This window comes from Homalodisca vitripennis, chromosome 2 (assembly GCF_021130785.1).
Source record: "Homalodisca vitripennis isolate AUS2020 chromosome 2, UT_GWSS_2.1, whole genome shotgun sequence".
In the NCBI taxonomy this organism is placed as follows: Eukaryota; Metazoa; Arthropoda; class Insecta; order Hemiptera; family Cicadellidae; genus Homalodisca; species Homalodisca vitripennis.
This window is the reverse complement of record NC_060208.1, coordinates 68,880,908-68,900,708: the sequence shown is the minus strand read 5'-3', so window position 1 is coordinate 68,900,708 and position 19,801 is coordinate 68,880,908. Positions and strand designations below refer to the sequence as shown.

Below are 19,801 nucleotides of genomic sequence, written 5' to 3'. Positions count from 1 at the left end.
AATATTAATAGGTGTTTAATACTGTTTTATTGTAACATTATTCGTAAAATTCGTTAAAGCTGTCAAATATTTTAAAAGATATATGAAAAGACTACAACAAAAGCATTTTCTTGTGAGAGAGTTGAAATGTTAACTACAGGAATGTCGGGGAATTATACCATAAAACTATTTCAATTTTTAGAAGAATGTATAGGAATTTTCAATAAATACATAAAACAGACGGATTCGGTAATAATGATATGCAATTTATTATGTGGTACAAAAAATAGGTATTTCTATTTAGCTAACAAACCTAAATTAGAAAAGAACCTCGTTTAACACTAATCTATTCTTCTAGTGTCCTCTTTTCCATTGTTTGTGATGTGATATAGTCTATTATGACGTATATTTTTAAAGTAAAATTTGCTTTTAGAGTTGAAAATATTAGTTAATTAAAGAAAAGCTAAGATTTATATTTTAAGGAAATACCAAACTAATAGTTTAATGAGTATTTTATAGGTAAGTAACTACAAAGAATTAGAAAAATCAATTTTTATTTTGACAAACGCATAAATTCTTTTGGCGTTTTCAATTTGAATTGTAAAACATTTTTAAAAATACTTAATCATTTTATAATTTTTGCATCTTGCACAAACTTCTAAACCAATATTTTTGACTTTTTGATGGTAATTACGAGTTTTTTATGTTATCTATTCACATTATACAACGCATTACGTAGTACTCTGATTAATGTAATACATACACTTCCTAAGGATGTTCTTCTTTTTGGTGTGCAGGAACATAATATGAGCTGCATTATCTTGAATCAGTTCTCCTTTAAAGATTCTAAATTGGCAATAGACAGTGATTGGTGACGGGAGGTATACAATATAGTAAAGAAAGGAAATATTTCAACACGTTAAAACATACGTTTTTAGCGATTGATTGTTTGTTACTTTTACACAAATTCTGTACATTTACTTTGTCTTACGTGCAGAGTGTGAGCAGCGTGTTTCTTGTAATTAATACAATTTATTCAGGTTTTAGAGTTTTAGTTTTTGTATTAAATCATCCTGGTCATGGTTTGGCTATGGTTTGGTCATGTTTAAATGTGTTTTAATGCATTGTGTTGCTATTGGGTGAATATTAACACTATTTTATCGAATGAACGCTTAACCAAATTCTGCAACTTTGTTTCTAAGCTAAATTTGGTACTTAAAATAACTTATATTGAACTAAGAGTCGGCTGCAATAGTGACTGTTTTATTGTTAGCTTTATATGAACTTCAAAAACGTTTACCATTTTTTCTCCATCGAATTATGGAAGATGTATTATCTTAAATACCTATGATTAATAAGCACTGCGTTTTGTATGTATTTTATTAATTATTCCAAAAACATTTTCAACCTTTATCTACCTTATCGTTTAAATATTGAAAACATGTACGCATCATTAAAAAAAAAACTAAAACCGAAACCTTTATGAGTATTAATTATATTTTTAAAATGAGAAATCTCTTATAATTCTATTAACAAAACTAATAGCCTATAATTTTATGAAGTTTAGCATTATTTTTATGTGGTGAAAGTCAAGTTCATGTAAGTACACCCCAAAACTATCTGTGACTATATGAGTATGTTACGCATAGAGGTTTTTGTTTGAAGATTTTGTTTGGTAAATATGCCGTTTATAAGAAACACTGACTATGTGAGTATGTTAGTGTCTCATGAATTATAAACGGTCGGAAACATTTAGTAGAATTATTCTACCTCTAAATATCGCGTTCTATCAAGTGATAATTGATAATAATAATGATAACTGTAATAACAATTAGTAACAATAATAATAATTGACAATAATAATAACAATACTTGATTATTGATTATTGATGGTTGATAATTATCATCCATTGATAATTATGAATCTTCGCGAGACTAGTGAGGACTTCAGACGTAGGACACCTAATAGTCTGACACCATCAACTCAAATATCCTCAAAATGCTATCCCCTTTTATTCGTATTTTGAGGACGTGATAATCGAATATTTTTCAATAAATTTATTATTTATAGTAAATTTATTTGCGAATAAGTATTTACTTTATAATAAATACATTGTCTGATAAACAATTGAATTTTGAAAACTAATGCTAGCAAAATTTTTTAAGTAACTTTGAAAAGTATCAACTAACTTGCGAGCAACTAAGAGATAAAAGGGATATTAACTAATTGTCTAATAGTCCCTGTAATACTCTACATGTAATATTTCTGATCTCCGCCTCAACTTCTCTGCGGGACCTGTCGCCGTTGACGTGCACCATTCTTGGCCGGTGGAATCTGCCGAACGCTTTGTACATGCTGTAACAACACATAGCACTCGATTACATGTAAACTCTTATGTTACGATTTGTGTAACAACCTCTTTTACTGAAGTATAATGAGAAAAATATATAGTGCCAGTAACACGAATCCCTATACATGTGCATTATCCCCTTGTCGCCTTACACCTTGATCTGTCTTATTCCCACAGAATACAATTAATTCATTACAACACTAGTACTTCTTACATTACACAGCTTCGATCCCACAATCAATTTCAATAACGAGAAGAATCTTGGAGCGAAAAACTTATAATTTTCATTTGTAAAGTAAAGTAATGACTTATTTTACCAGGCGAAGTTAGGGCTAAGAAGCCCTTTCTAACACTTAACCTGAGGACCAACGGCTTAAAAGTGACTTCCGAATCACCACCAATGGCCACCAATAGGATATGGCCACCATGTTTGACGAAATAAATCTTCAATGACAATTGAACTAAAACTATCTAAACTAAATCGATTCAGTATGTAAATTGTTCTTCGTGTGATCTCTTTCTTACAAGTTAAAGTTTACTTAAGACGTGAAATTGACCAACCAAAAAAATTTCAGTTTTTGTTTTAATTGATACGGTTCAAATTTGCAAATATTAAATGCCGTATAAAATTAATTTCTTCGTTTTATTATATTATCATTTTATAACGTTCGCCACAAAGTTTCAAAATCGGTTATGGACTTCCAACTGTTATTACATATTGTGATAAGAAGACGCTATCTACATTCTACATCTACATATCTACATCTACAGCTACATTCAGAGGAACTAGCAGTAAACATGTGGTACCCACGCGTCTCTGAGGCGCCTACTGATGGCTGGAGCGTTGGTGTGTTTCTCGCGGTAGTAGCGACTCTCCTCGGTAACCATGAGGTAGAAGGCGATGTCAGGCACTAGTAGATCTTCTGGCCACTTGTAGATAGGAGAGGAGGGCACAGGGAGCACGTTGGCCCGCCCAGAGAGCCTCCCTAACTCGTACGCTGTCAGCCCGTGCCAGTATCTATACATAATAAATTGTCAATATACAGATATTATTATATTTCACTTAATATTTATGGCCCTGATCTAAATTAATACTTCGAAGATTTCGAATTCAGTCCTTTTATACAAAATATTACATTAAAATTTAAAAAGCACTAATATTCTCTCGTCTAACTGTCCAGTGTATGATTTTAAATTAATTCCAGTGTATGATATTTAACTAATTTATAATTACTGTTTTAATGGTTGAATCTTATAGATTCAAATTTAACATTCTCTTCGTGATAGTACAACATTTTACCTGTATTTCTCAAGAATTGGCTAGTAAACTCTTAGTTGTGCAAAAGAGTTCTCTTAAAGTAAGGTTTTCTTAAGTCCCTACAGATCTACGACGTAAGGGTTTTGAAAACTGTGGATTTTGAACAGTGTATTTATGTTGTGTTCTTTCTACGCCAATACAAGTTTAGTTGACAAGCCATCCTGTTCATTTAATTTTACTCGTGCTTTCATTTCATTCGTTTAAAGGAAAGCATAAATATCTCACTGCGGATGATCTACCAGGAATCAAAATTGTGCATGTATTTATATATGTAAATCGGAAACTCAGGGGTCATATGTAGGCAAAGATCAACTTTAGCTTCAAATATGTACTTTTGTAATCTCTTATCAAAATTTCACTTTCATTATTTTAAAATTGGGTTAGTTCTGTTAAAAATTATTAAATCAAGATATAATGCAGAAGAGTGTGCTATGAGGAGATCACATTATCATTATTTTTGATAAATACATTAAAACATAGATGAATATGTCTTTGCATATTAAGTTTGTATATTGTTTGATAAGGCAAATTTCTAACTAAATGTTTTATTTTGTTAATAAATAAGTAACTTATAACTCTTAGTTTCGTAAATGAAGGATAGAAATTAAATAAATTTAGAGTCACTGGAAATTCCAGAGTTTAAGGTAGGTAATAATGTGGTTCGTTTAAAATAATCAGGTATTTGATGTGTACAAAAATTTACTAAACATGAATTTCATATTGTTTGATAAGGTAAAAATCTTACTAAATGTTTTTCTTTGTTAGAAAAATAAGTGCAGTGTTTTCTTTTCAATGTCTTTAAGCATGAAAACTTACAGATCCATAACGACCAGTTTTGACTCTAGCATCTGCTTTGCCTGTTCCGCCAAAAGGTAGTTGGAAAGGGCGTGGAAAGCGTTCCTTTCAAGTTTGTTTCTAGTCTTCATCCACATCTTGAAAGGTGTTAAATACTCAGGGGGTGCTCGCAGATAGGTGGCGTTCATATTTTGGGCAAACGTCACCGTCAAAGCTGACTTTCCTTGAAAAATTGCATTTATCATTATTTATAATTACAAATACATTTGTTTTTATTGAGCTCCATCATTCTCAAAACCCAATAAATGTACAAATCAGGAACTGCTTTACTTCAGGACACATAAATTAAGTAACTTTTGACGTTACAAGATGGTGGAACAACGTGAATTGGTGATTTTTTTGTTGATTTATTTATTTTTTTTTTTTAGAAATGCGTCATATCATTCCATTAAAAAGTTTCGTAGCAGGAAGAATCCTTCAAAAGGGATAAATATTACAAGAAAGGGACAATTCCTACGCAAATCTTACCAAAATGCAAACAATTTCTAGGTCAACGTATTAATTTTCTGTTAAACCACTATGTTTCGATGTTACCAAGTTCACATTATTCCAGAGATTTTTCTACATAGGCCTAATCTAAATTATGACCATAAATGTAAGTAGAACTAGTTAGGTTCAATATTTACCTGAACCTTTGACTCCTTCGATAACAATGAAAGGTTTTCTATCCCCTTTCGGCAGTTGGACGATCTTGTTCTGTATCATTCTCTCATATAGATCATAAACTGGTGGAAGATTCATAACTTCTGGCTGAGAAAAAAATCCTGCATTATCACGCCATAACTGATTATTCTAGAAAGTCAATAAGCTGTCTTTATATAAATAGCAAAATTATTTTCTAAAATAGTGCAATACGAAATAAACCCCAATATTGACTAGGTTTTCCAGCAAGACTGTACATTTTATTTAATGCGTTATCTACACAAGTTACGTAATCCTTTGGCATAAGATAGTATATTTTTATAATTTCAAACTATTACAAAGCGAAGTATGGGTTCGGAAGCTCTATGTACCACTTTTCTATATTTTACTACATATATCATTAATTTGTTCTTGATAGACATTGTAGACATTGATGGAGATTTTACTGTCATTGTTTCAGATTTATGATCATAGAAAACACGACAGGTTTACCTAGAGAAGTTTTGTGTTACATTATTATAATTTATTATTATCTCGGCAATGTTAATTACCTATCTGTTACTTATAAAGTGGCTACTGACTGTTTATATTGGTATTAAAATATTACTTGACAGAACTAAGCGTGTTTAAAATAATATAATGTATTTATAAATTTTCTGAGCGTTTTGAAATTAAATTTTAAATGTGAGGCTTAGAAATAATTTGTAAAAAATAACTTACAGACCATTAACGTATATCAGAGCAGTCTTTCAGAAAAGAACTGTTAAAGAACGAGTATGAATAAATATTTTATTGAATCGAATTTGCACAATATAACAAAATGCTCGTGATTTATCAATAATATTACTTTACAGTTATAACCTACAATTTGCACTACATTAAAAGTTTATTTAGTTTGGATTCAAAAAAATGTATGAGGTTTATTACTATACACAATTCGTAGTGTATCAATACTTTTCACGGTACGCTTTGGATCTGCTTCTTATAAGATACCACTTCTTAGATATCAGATATATTCTTAGATATCTTCTAAGATATCACTTACGGAAGGAAAGTGGAATAGATGTGTTACTATATTTACGTTTTAATACTTTCATTAAAGACATAAATAAAACTATAATAAATACTTGTAACAGCATGCTCATCAACATATATATACTCACAATTTCCTTTAGAACGTTGAATATATCCCACAGGCTGTGGTATATTCCAAATGATGTTGGAGGAATGGCATGGTACGAATGATCTGAAAAATAAGATACAATTGTTTTATATTGTGTATTGATAATGAAACTAAATGATTCATGTATAGAATAATATTCTATTTTTCATATCTAATGTTCAAATTTTATTTGTCATTAATATTAATGGCATAATCAATATTAATTGGTTAGAGAGGAGTCTTATGTTAAATGTTTCCCCATAGAGACATTTTCATAAGAAAAATATCGAAATATTTCATATGTGTTTTCCTTCACGAGTAATAAACAGTCATTGCTGTAAAGTAGTAATGTTAAACCAATGAGGATGTTAATAGGTGAAGAAAGAAATACTTTTTCTATTTTACTTGGACATTTTAGAATACTACAGTATTTTTGTTTACAATCGTAACCACGAATCTGTGCATAATGATGGCAGTCTACAGAACTGACATTTTTCACAGTATATCGCGTTGTGACAGCGCAGTATTCCACAAAATTTGCATTATTTGAGAGTGAGGCTTTTGGTTATGGTAGGAATGAAATTCCCCTATTTGGGACCGAAATTCTGTAAATACTTTCGTATGGGATTCAGACAGAGTATTATAGTTTAAAAGTTAAAATCAGGGATACCGAGTTAGTTTTAGAATTTTTAAATTACTTTTGGCCCTTTTACAGAAATATATTGATATATTTCTAGTATTTCTTAGTAGTAAATATTGATATTTACTACTAAGTTTACTGTAATTTTAATTATTAATAACTTTTGTTTAAATCATCACTTTGGTTCTTAATCTTCAGAATATTTATCTTCTAAATATTTCAGAATAAAAGTGGTAAAGTTCGTTATCACCAAAACTTTAACCAAAACTAATTTTTTATATAAGAGGGCTTTTACAATTTTTGTTAAAACTGTCAACTTTTACAAGCTTTCCTTGTTAAACTAAAGTGTGCCTGTATTCCAAATCAACATTTTAAAAAATACTTTGATGAATTTGCTTAGTCTATTAACATCTAATTAATCGTAAAAGTACCTTTCAATAAAAAAATGTCAGCTTAACTTGGAGACAGAATATATAGAAATTGTTTCGATCTTGGTAAGTGGAAAGTGGTAACGATCCCGTCATTCTAAGGCATAACGAGGAATCCAAAAGTCAGATCACCTTGAAAAACAATGTACTTTTCTGGTTGCATAATTTACGTTGACCAGATACACCTTAATACTACTAAAAGTTATGTTATAACAGTTGCTAAGTATTACTTACTCTGGCGAGAATATCGAGAGATACAAATAGCACTCTGTAAAAGAGAAGCAATCTGGACTGCGAACACCGCTTGTAGCATAGGCGGAGTCATGGCATGATTCCTAAAAGATAAACATTTAAATATAACTTTATTATTTGTGGTAATGTGGAGGTAGTTAACACCAAAAAATTTGTTTTCGAAACTTAAAACTGAAGTTAAAGACGTAAAACACAGGGATTTGTGATATTGTTACTTTAGTGACTTTTAAACTAGAGAATAAAAACATTTGCATGTTTGTTTATTTTTCTTAATTGATTATGAACGTATTCCAGTAATATAAAAGAACTTAAACAGTTGAGATATCACCTGTGGTTCTGGACAGATTTAATGTAATTGTTTTAGGTAATAAAGTGCATTTTTTCTAATAGCGTTAGTTTTTTAATGTTGGAACTTAGATTTCTCAATTTCTAAATGATCCCATGCTCTTTAGTATGGGATTTAACTTTTTTATAACTTATGCTCCAAATTATATGAAAATTTTAGATTTAGAAAACGTAGATTTTTATAAAAATTGTTAATAAGCAATCATGCCTTAATCACCTATAAAGGTTGAGAAATTTAAGTTCCCATAAATGTTCCCACAAAACTTCCCTCCCCGTTCGCCATTGCCATCAAAACTTTGTTCACTTTATTTTAGTATAAACTAGTAACTAATATATATATATATATATATATATATAACATGAAAAAATTATTAACAAATATGAAGTTTTACTTTTTTGAACTGCTTTAAATATGTATATGTGGGTTGTTATATATGTTAAACCAATTCAAAACAATGTTGAATGCGTTACACCATTGAGAGAGGTCCTGTCAATTTATGTAGTCTTTACTATTGTTTTTAAAACCTATTATTTATTATATGTGTACATATAGTTTTATTACCTTTACAATTCTACAAGAGTAAGTCTTAGTAGTGACGATAAGGTTAGGCTTGGTATCCACAATAGGTCGTTAGTAAACCAGTTTAAAAATTGGCGTTAAATAAATTAAACCAAGCTGGATCGTTACGACTATCCTTGATAGTCATGCGAATCACTATCACTGTGATTAGCATTATTTCATATTTTTTAATGACATCCATATTTTAAATAATTGTTTAAGGTTTCAGATTTTAACTGTCTGTATAGGAATTTAGTATTTTTTTCAATTCTCTTTTTCTGCCTTTTTTGAGAAACATCAACATGCGAAAACCCTTTTTAACAAAGGACAATTATTTTTTAACATAAAACTATTTATACGGTACATTTATCTAAGAGTACGTTTGATCTCAATTGCTTGTATTTACTCAAAGCAATTAATTACTATTGACGACTGAATTGTGAAAAGTCGTCTTATGAATAGTTTTTATAGAAAAGCCAGTCCTAACCGAACTCAATAACTTTCTAAAGAATTATAAACCGTCTTTTTGACAAATCCTGGTATCTCAGTAAAGTCAAGTGAATATTATAAATAAACAGCTTTATGCTTTATGCTAAATGTTAACTTTTTTATTCTGCATCTATATAGATTAGTTTTGTGGGTTTTTATTACCTTTTAAGTGAAAATGGGTGAGTACAATTCAGCCAAATGGCTTTTATTAGGAATGCATTAAAAAATTACTAAATAAAAACACACAGTTATTATGTAAAAAAAGGTAAAAATGGTGATAATTGATTTCGTTAAACGCAATTATTAGTACGATGTCAAGGGGATAAAATTCACAATATTATAAAAAACACATCACATATTTAAAACAAAATTATGGATATAAATATAAATCCAGAATCTAAAAATAGATCACCGGAACTAAAACTTCAATCTTCCCACTATAACTTATTGACCTGCACTAGCGCAATCTAGGTTCAAATAAATGAACCCGTTCAGCTGAATTCTAATCACATTTTGCTCTACATCATGTCTCCTCTATAAATATATATTCTCTATGGTTCTAGCTCGGTTGCTTTACTCTATCAAATATTAACTTCTCTGTATTGTTAACTACAACAATAAACTGTATCGGTGTGTAATGGTACTTACATTGATAATCAGATGATGTAGTGATTTTACAATTACTGAGCTTATCTTGATTAGTCTTATCAACTGAAATGTCTCTATTACATAAGGAAATATGACTACGAATCGAGGGCTTACAATTAAATGTATACATCCAAGATGTAAACAGTCCAAATGAAGTAATATTATTATTTTAGTATTATTTTTGATAATTGTGTTTGTCACATGAATGCATAGTTATGTGTTTCATGCCATTATCAATAAGTATAAAATTATTCGACGTTTACATTATTAATTCCCGTTGCAAACCGTTACAAATATGAATCTTAGTGATTAATGATTAATTTTCTTTATTATTTGGATCCATGTAGTAAAGAATTTTTAATAAAAATATAATTGTTAAGTTTTCTTAGTAGAGTGAATTTTAGCTGTTAAGAGATTTCAAATATAGATCTTGTGCAATGTTACAAAGCAAGCAACAAATATGAGAATTAATCCATGATCAAGTTCACCATAAAGTCGTAATAGAACGATGATATTTGTTAACAAACGTAGCAAATAAGTAAAAACATTTTAAACAATAGTAATTTTAGTTGTGGCTTCATTATTCATAACTTTTAGCTAATAGGCATCAGTTACGTGAGTTTTGAATTTCTAATTCCAATAATAATTCCAAGACATTTAGAACTGATAAGAATATTTTTTCCAATTAAGTAAATAATTATATTTATTTTTGTTTACATAAAAATCCAAGTTTTTCGTATTGGATTAGACAGTATCGGATTGTTTTTAACATGGTCAGAGATAAGTTTTGGAATATAGACGCCCATTACACATTAGGATAAAAATTTTATATTCAGAAAATTTTGTCATGCAGATTATAATAATTAACATATTTGTTTAGAATTACACCTGGTAACTTGAATTAAACTAATGAAATTTTTTTCTGATTTACGACTCAATATACAAAAAATAAAATGTTTCAAAACTGTAATATTTTAATGGCTATACAAATGTAAAAGTAAAACCTTCAATTTTTTGTTGTACTTTGGCTTACCAGATTTCGTTAATACATCCTTTCAAATCATACAAATATAATTAATGTTTGTTTAATTTGAACGAATGAGAGTTTAAAAATTACCTTTTTATGTTAACAGTTTCATACTGTAATAACTGTACTAACTCAGCACATCCTAGTATTTGATTACGTCGTAGAATAACGTTGATATTATGAGGACAAAGAAATACAGACTAAGTTATAAACAAGAAGTACAAAATGTATATTTTTAATATATTAATCTAACGTACAAATCAAGCTGTCAATCTTTTAGGGTGTATTTCAGGGAACAGCATTCTGGAGAACATTTTATAGACCCTCATAGAAATTTGGCTCTCAACGTCAATTCTCTTCAAGTTCCCATTTATCCTCCACATTTTTGGGCTGGTCATCCTCATCAAGGCTTTATGGATGCTGCAACAATGAATTTGTAAAATAAAATAACTGGATAATTGCATTTTGTGACAAAACCACTTTTTTGTTATTGACTTTTTCAAAATTTATCATATTCAAGTTGGAATTGTATTATTTACTGGGTTACTATAAATAACAAACTTTATACATAGTGTTTAAAAAGAACCTATTTGTAAAATTGTTGAAATACCTTACATTATGATATGGTAGTGAATAATATCGTAGTATGCAGTGTAGAGTCAATAGTACACTGCAATTAACAAACTTTTACCCAGTCAGCATGGGCTGTAGAGAAATATATTATGGATAGTATATCTCCACACAGCCTATCCTCAGTGGTCACCTACGTCTACCTTTTAAATTCCAGCTGCCTTGTTGAGTTCTAGGCGCCCTTAATTGAGTAATCGAATTAAATGTTTTATTACCTAACTAAGAATTTCTAGTTATGAGAACAGACCCCGAACCGAATTATAGTGCTTAGCAATAAGGTAAAATATTACTATAGTATTACTTACCTATAGTACGAGACATATCATTGAAAGTTGTGGCAAATAAACGGTTGTGCATTAAGAAATTAAGCCTGAGATATATTGTTTAAATTTCACTTGATTATAGAAGATTAGTTTTTTGCTACTAGTAATAAAAGTAGTAATTGAGATGACTTTTCATTATTAATAAATAATAATTCTAACGCCATTGGATACATGGTTTAGTTATGAGTCTGTATACAGAATTTTATGTTGTCCCAAGGTTATAGTACGTCACACTACCATGGATAGACATATACCATTCTTGTCCATGCATAACAAAGATATATGAGGTTTCATGAAAAGTTTTAAAATCTTAAGATTAGATCTTTCTTCCAGTGTACTTCGGCTGCCTGGGCTACCCAACTACTAACTAGCCAAATTTCAGTAGACATGCTTATTATCAAACACGACATGAGTATGTGGAAATGAAGCTACATGCGAAATTTCAAATCAATAACACAATTCCTTCTTGAGGTATCCAGCGGAAAATATATACTACACAAACAAACGGACAGAAGAGGATTTTCACCACAACTTTTAGTGGTAAGTTATAACCCTTTGAACCGTTATGGGAGTTCCTAACGCCAGCCAAATCCCGTGGAGTGACATGTTCTACCATCAAACTCTATCTTGTTCGACATCTCAAATACGTAAAACGATACAAAGGAGTATCGAAGGACCTAATAAAGTACATCTTATGTCTTACTGACCAATCTAACAAAGAAGATGTGTTAAATGTTAAAAATTCAAATGACCATACTCCACTTTTTTCCAAATTCTTTAATTCTACAATTTTCTTTGCTATAATGAGTATCAGTAACATCAATATAAAAATATTTGCTAAGGCTCATCCAATACAGAAACTATAAGAAAACTTACTTGTTCCTGAAGTCCTTTGGATAGACTTTCTTAAACGTCTTATGGAACCGAAATTTGAGAACCTCATCACTGACCATGATGTAAAAGGCTAGGTCAGGCATTAGCAGATCTTCTGGCCAGTAGTAGACCAGCGACGAGGGCTGGGGTATTTCTATACCGAGGTCTTGAGCTGCCTTTGCCAAGTTGAATGCAGTTACCCCATGCCAGTATCTGGAAAATCATGTGATAAGCTGTTAAATTATGGCAACACAGATACAAATTTGTCTATTTGCTGACACTCGTTTAATTAATATTGAAACTATGTAAATAAGACTGCAAGATATGAAGTTGAAAAATTAATGATGATCATTACTACAAAGGTTCACGTATAGCATTACATTGTTTCATTGTTTACTGTTTGAAACCAGCTTTGGTTCTGCCCGCATCAGCTACGAAAAAGATGTAGGGCTGTGTCGGATAAATTTTGCTGTATTAAGGTAATACAGCCGTATAAACTTATAAACTTAGTTCTCAATAACCATTCTTCCATTTTCGATCAGAAAGACAACGCGCTACAAATAAACTCCTTCACCTGAATTAAATTCCTAAAATTTGACAAACGTTTATAAAGACAACTGGAATGAACTCACTTATCCAGGACGACTGGGTGGGTTGGCAGCAGCTTCTTAGCCTGTTCCGCAACAATGTAGTTCCCGAAGGCCATGAAGGCGCTGCTGACCTGGGAGCAATGGTCATCCAAGTAGTGGTACAGCTTCTCCATCACGAATGGCGGGTTTCTGATGTATGTGCCGTTAATCTCCTGCGCCAGTCTCTTCGCCAGGAGAGTCTTCTCTGCGGGAAATCACGATTAGAACCTCAGATAACAACTATACATGTTGAAGATATAAAAATACCAGCATGTTGCTTACATGTACAAGTGTGTTCACATAAAGAAGCTAGTTGCTCCTACCTACGGGATTTTGCAAGCATTTATACTATAACTTAGGAATTAATCCCTTACTCACAATTGCAAGCGTTTTAATAGTTATAATCATTGGAAAATATTCCACTAACCGGAAGCACTTCCGGATCTAAGTTTAAAAGCCAGCGGGTCAGAGCCTGGAAGTTAGAAAAAAATCTTCCTATAAGAAATACTTGATTAACGCACTTTTAAGTGCTTGGTTTTTGCGTGCAAACTATTGATTTTTTTATTTAGTTTTTAAAGTAATTAGAGCTAGTTTTATTAGGTCCATGTCTTAATGATGAGTGTATGGAAGTTACACACAGTATGTTTGTTATGATTCCTCGCTTACGCGTGTTACAAAGCTCTCGTAAGATTTGTTTCGTTGCCTATCTGAGGAAGAGATTATACATACAGATTTCTTAAATCAAGATGGCAAATTTTCGACAAAAGACTGTACAAGAACTTGTAAACAGTACTATATAGGAGTGTCAAAGTGATTCAATTGAGAACAACAGTGAATCTTTAAAGTTGTACATAGATTTACGGCGACATTATTACAAACTACGATAACATACAAAAGGATAAACGTACACAAAAACTTAACAAATTTTAGATTACATAAAGTAGGCCACGAGGTTGTGCGAACTTGAGTGTCTACAAATTTAGGAGCCGAAGGTGATTCTTTCCTTAAAGTACGCCTCTAGGGCACAAGATAACCTCATGTACCAAGTACCAAATTTGGTGCATCAGGCTTTCACGGCTTTTTTAGGCAGGAAATCTCCTTATATATAATGATGATATATACTAGTATATATATACACACACACATATATATATATATATATATATATATATATATATATATAATAAATTACATATATATTTCACATACTTGTTCCTTGAACTCCTTCAATAACGATGAAAGGTTTTCTATTGTAAATCGGCATAACAGCTTTCATCACCATTGGGTCCTTGTGGTAGACTTGCATCACTTCAGGCAGTGGTGGCTGTTGTTTCTGTAAAAACATTTTTTAAATTTTAATCATAACTAATTGAACTTCAAAGTGTAATCTTTCATATCACACGTATCGTATAAAAATATTTCTTCCGGAAGAAGAAGATAGGTTTAGTAACAGCTGAAATATTATTATTAATTTATAATCATGTACTTAATATCAAGAACAACATGTGAATAGCAAAAAAATTTAGGAAATATTATAAATATCACTACAGAACTGTCTGTGGCTTCATAAATATTAAAGTTGTGATTTTTAAAGTGTAATCGCCACCAAATTCATCAAGTTGGCTAACGAATTTTGTCGAGGCACTCAAAAGATCTATTTTTATAACAAACTTTGAACTTGTTTTAGGATGTTTTTACAATATTTACACTTCACACTTTCTCCTCTCCCTTCTCGTTACTAAATAATGTTATAAATTATTTTTAAATTTCATCGGCTGCCATAATTAAACGAAATAACGAACCAAGCTGGGCATCCGAGATATTTTAAGATCCACGTTTTTACGAAGTTTCAACTTGTCTACGTATTTTTTTATCAAACCATTTCGAGCAGGGGTGGTTTTGCGCTTTGGGAATAATATTCGGTAAAGTTACGCAGACATATTTTTAAGTAAGGGCGATTGAAATAGGCTGATTTTGTAAACAAAATATACCTAAAATATTTTAAAGTTAATAAAAGTGTATAGGAAGAAAATAGGCGTTAGTTTATTGTCGGTTTTAAATCATAAATATAAACTTACCAGCGCTGGAACCAGCACGTTGAGAACCTCTTCGATACTGTGATATACGCAGTATGTGTAGTTTCCTTTTTCTGAAAAATAGAAAGACTGTCATCACCATCAATAGTTCATGAAAACGTAAATAAATGTTCTGTGCTCACATTACAAGTTTACATTGATTGTTTAGTTAACTAAACAATCAAAGAGTTACTGTTTGAGAATTTCATGTAATGATTAATGAGGGAACTTATAAATATTTATACATCTAATAAGAGATAGTTGACAAATTTATGGTTTTTTTATGCAGAGAACATCGGCGATCGACAGAGGTTTAATACATTGAGATACAAGTAAGATAATTAACAAGGTAGAATAATTTTATTTTATTATTTTATCCTGTTAAATAAGTTGCATATGAATCGAAATGTGTCGCCCCTTGTTGAGTGCTTGCTTTTAAACAAAAACTATTATTATCAACGACTCATTCTTTCATTACATCAATTTTTTAAGTTTTAATTGTATCCTAAGTATATTAAAACTCCATGTAGTTAATAAAGTTTAAAGCAAATTTATCAGTTTAGAATTACTTGCCTAAACAAATATGGAGGAGATGGCAATACCTCTCATGCACGTTAAATGGTAGTCTCTTCTTTCATTTTTCCGCGTTCGATGATTACAAATAAAGAAAATTAAAATGGTTAGTTATTATGAAATCCTAATAACAAATCTTCACATACCTGCATTGATATTACGAATGTTGTGTTCACAATCCGAATATATTAATTTGAGCTGTGGAAAAAGAAAAAAAGCCACAACACTAACAAAGCTGACAGTCATCTGTGATCTTTCACTTCTACCTCTTTAAACAATACAGAAGTAAAGAGCATCACTGAAAATTGTGAGTCTTGATGTTAACAGTACAAATCCGCACAAGCTTCCTTGTATTGTGTAATCATTTATTTTTAGACGTTTGTGTAAGATTAGATCGGTGACGTGATTTCATAAGGATTGTCATTAGTAAAGATCTGCCAGTAAATCTAAATTACTAGCACATGTTACTCATTGTGTACTGTTATAATAGAGTTATCAAGATATATCAATATAGTAATTTTACGGTGATTTGGAACTCATACATTAGTAACAATGTCCGACTTTTTTGTCACTTAATGAGTACATTGCATTAAAAATTGTAACTATTTAGTCATAACGGTAATAATGTACAATTTTTAAAGAGCTTACTTCATTGAGCCTTTATAAAAGTACTTCTTCTTATAACATCTTAGCAAGAGCATCAAATTTCAATCGGAGGCTAAAAGACATTGTATTGCCCCCTTTGTTTGCTGCTTAGCGCTTGCTTTAGAACTCATTGCAGTTTTTTCGAAAATAATAACTATATACAATTTGTTGTACTAGTTAAATGAATAATAAAACATTAGAGTTCAACATATTCGTGAATATTTAACATCATTAAGTAAACTAAAAACTGTTAAGGTTATTTTTATTAAACTAAAAATAGGTTCTTACCTTCCGTAAAATGTCCGTAGTGTGAGTGATGCAGAGAATTTCTACATATTTTGGCACAGTAGTGCCATCGTCAGGTATGCAGGTTAAATTAAAATTTAACCAAAAGCTACATAAATTAGCTAATGGAGTCGTCAATTATTTAAAAAAAAACTACACAAATAAAGTTGACGAACGCAATACTCAAGCAAACACACTTTCAAATGGTGAAAAACGAAAAATGTCCCTCGAGGTAGTTAGTACCTGTTAGGTAATAGATTGCAAGGTCTGACCACAAATGGCTCCGACAATTTGCGCGGTATTTTTGGTGCTGCTGTAGCCAACACTGCCAAACATACTTTTAGTTAAACCACGAATAGTTTCAAATATTCCATTTTATATACTAAAACAAGATTTTTTTTAAAGGAATGGTAGTTAATAAACCCAATACCCTTCTAAACTTTTAAAATTTCATGTGAGTATTACAAGTGCTCACACTCATTTAACGCAAGCAAGACACATTCCATTTCTGCAATACATAGTTTCTAAGAATTTGGTATTAACATGCAGATTTTCTGCTTTTTGTTATTGTTTTAAGTGTCTATTTCCATAGGGAAATAGCCATAGGGCCACAAACTTGCGCTTTAGTATGGGCTTCGACACACTTAAAGAGCACTATGAACTAATCATATTTAAAGTATAACAATTCTGTAGTTCATAGCTTCGCTCATAATTTCCCACTGACGAGCAGAGCACATTTCTTCTGCATCACATTCTTAACTCTCCTTAGATAAGTGAAAGTCACTGGAAGATAAATAAACCTCCTGATTCATTCATTGGGACCCTGAAGCGGAGAGTGAAACAGTTTTTAAAAGTAAAGGAAAGTAACTGAAATTTCTCTTCAACATTCCATGACTATTTATTGAATAGCTCCAACAATTTCAGTAAAAATTGAACTATTTTAGCACCACTGTGCCAAACAACACACTAAAATAACACTTTTAGGAAATAAAATTCGTTAATTCCTTTGATTTTCAATTAACACGTTAATGATGTAATAAATAGTGAAACTCTATGTAAATTTTAAATCGAAGTAAGCATATTTTAGGTACATATTAATATAGTTTTCATGATTAATAAACATTAAAAATATGGTTTTCATAGGAGCTTCAGATGTTATGTAAAATTCCGTATGGTATTTATTTTAAGTTTGGCGTGTCTCTGAGCACCTCTGTTTTGAATTAATTATACTTTTGACGCCGTGGTAGAGTTTGCCTTGTTGCCCCGACCAAGAATATAAATGTTTATTTATTAAGATGTAAAACATTTATATCTTAATCCGTTTGGAATATATCCAGGCGTATCAGGATTTAATTTGCACCCTGTATGTACATACACAGGTCTGAGATGAATGTAAAAACGTCTGTTTTCGGCCATTTTAATATTCTTCCAAGCTTATATATTTCTGATTCCATAGTTGTTTGCTTTGTCCCATCGATCAAGAAATTATATGAATATGTAGTTTTGAGAACCCTATTTCTGTTAAAAAACAAATAAGATAAGTTATATAACTATGTATGTAACAAAGATAAGATAGTAATTTTGTGTTTGGAATCTGCACTACACCACTGATCAAGCACTGTATGTTTAATGTTTGCTAAAATTTACAGCTAAAGTGTTTTAACTCAACTTTCCAGTTTTACTATATGGATAATCGCTTGCTCAAAAGTGTTCACAGAAAAGGTGAAATACCTATACTTTTAAGCTATAAACGTACAGAAATTTAAAATTTTACTTAAGTTAATTAAAAGTATTATTGTGTTGTCACATAATCTTTACAAAGAGCAGCTGCTTACAAAAACACGTTTACTATTAATTTGCTTATTAAGGCAATATTATCAGGGATAGGCTATGTTTCTGCTTTTACTTAAAATAGACACACATAAAATAATCAATTTGTTTGCGATTATTTTATATATATTGTCCTTCGTTAATATTTTTTCTGCTTTTCCTTAAAATATACATACAAAAATCAATTTGTTGGCAGTTATTTTATATACATTGTCCTTAGTTAATCATGTTTTCTGCTTTTCCTTACAATAGACACACACCAATATATTTTTTTTGTGATTTTATTTTGTTACATTGTCCTTTTTTGCTCATGTTTCCTGCCTTTCCTTAAATTAGACACCACAAATATATTTCTTTATTATTATTTGTTATTACATTGTTTTTTGTTACTCATTAGGGGTATCTTACATAAATAGTTTATAACGTGAATTTTTTGCACAATCAATAAAGGGATATTGAGTAGTATAAGACATTCCTGAGTCATTGCTCTATGCATTGGCTCATCATAACAGATGCAAAGTACCCTGTCCATCCCTTCTTCATCATCACATGGTAGGAAAATAATGTCTTGCATAAGAGAAGTCATACTGCTTGTTAATACTAGTCACATATTTATTCCTCTTTTTCATCCCCGCGTACAGAGGTATTAGGAAACTGCATCAGTTTTACATTATTTTGTTATTGTAGATTTACTTTCCCATGTATTGTTTACAACACATGTACCGATAATAATAAAAAAAAACTGTTAATTGTGACAATCACGTGCTATTTTCAACGCCTTCAGTACAACTACCAAATGTAAAAATGTTTATTCACTTATGTCTACTAAACTCGGATACTCAGGGTTTGTACTCCAGTCGGTAGTGTCTGTCTCAAAGTTAGGAAACAATTTGGAAACACCACATTGGCTGGTTCATAAACGAATCACCTCAAGTTCCGCCTTTAATGGACTCCATTCACGTCTTGTGTCTGTAAGCTTGTTAATAGTACTTGGCTACTAGACCTGTGGTGGAAGTCACAGCACACACATCATCAACCCCATCTGTTGTCATACTAAAAGTTATTGGTAAAAACACAACTAAAACAACAAAAGGGAATACTATCGTCAATCCAATCCAAGTGCATGTGTTCTTATGGTGACATGTTACAAAAGTCGTTACCGCTCTGCAGCCATACATGTAACATCGCACATGATCGTATTTTGTATCAATTTTCGAGTAATATATGTTATATGTTTTAAATA

At 30.9% G+C, this 19,801-nt stretch overlaps 2 protein-coding genes across 5 annotated transcripts; both read right to left on the bottom strand.

Annotated features, from left to right (window-relative positions):
- Positions 1-2,146: 2,146 nt before the first annotated feature.
- Positions 2,147-9,820, bottom strand: LOC124354115 (UMP-CMP kinase 2, mitochondrial-like). 4 transcript variants are annotated; one of them, XM_046804334.1, is made up of 7 exons: positions 9,669-9,820; positions 7,610-7,710; positions 6,309-6,391; positions 5,130-5,253; positions 4,465-4,666; positions 3,142-3,348; positions 2,147-2,335 (listed from the first exon to the last, which is right to left on the bottom strand). In XM_046804334.1, coding segments are annotated over exons 1-7 (852 nt in total). In that variant the 5' UTR covers positions 9,671-9,820; the 3' UTR covers positions 2,147-2,202. The 4 variants fall into 4 exon arrangements, with proteins under 4 accessions (XP_046660290.1, XP_046660292.1, XP_046660291.1 ...); XM_046804336.1 differs by lacking the exon at positions 9,669-9,820 and adding an exon at positions 9,433-9,655; XM_046804335.1 differs by lacking the exon at positions 9,669-9,820 and adding an exon at positions 9,183-9,418.
- A 1,080-nt stretch (positions 9,821-10,900) lies between these two features.
- Positions 10,901-16,276, bottom strand: LOC124354114 (UMP-CMP kinase 2, mitochondrial-like). Its single transcript, XM_046804333.1, has 6 exons — positions 15,945-16,276; positions 15,229-15,299; positions 14,360-14,483; positions 13,154-13,355; positions 12,525-12,734; positions 10,901-11,115 (listed from the first exon to the last, which is right to left on the bottom strand). The coding sequence occupies exons 1-6, from the start codon at positions 16,042-16,044 to the stop codon at positions 10,956-10,958; spliced, it is 867 nt and encodes a 288-aa protein (XP_046660289.1). The 5' UTR covers positions 16,045-16,276; the 3' UTR covers positions 10,901-10,955.
- Positions 16,277-19,801: the final 3,525 nt, after the last annotated feature.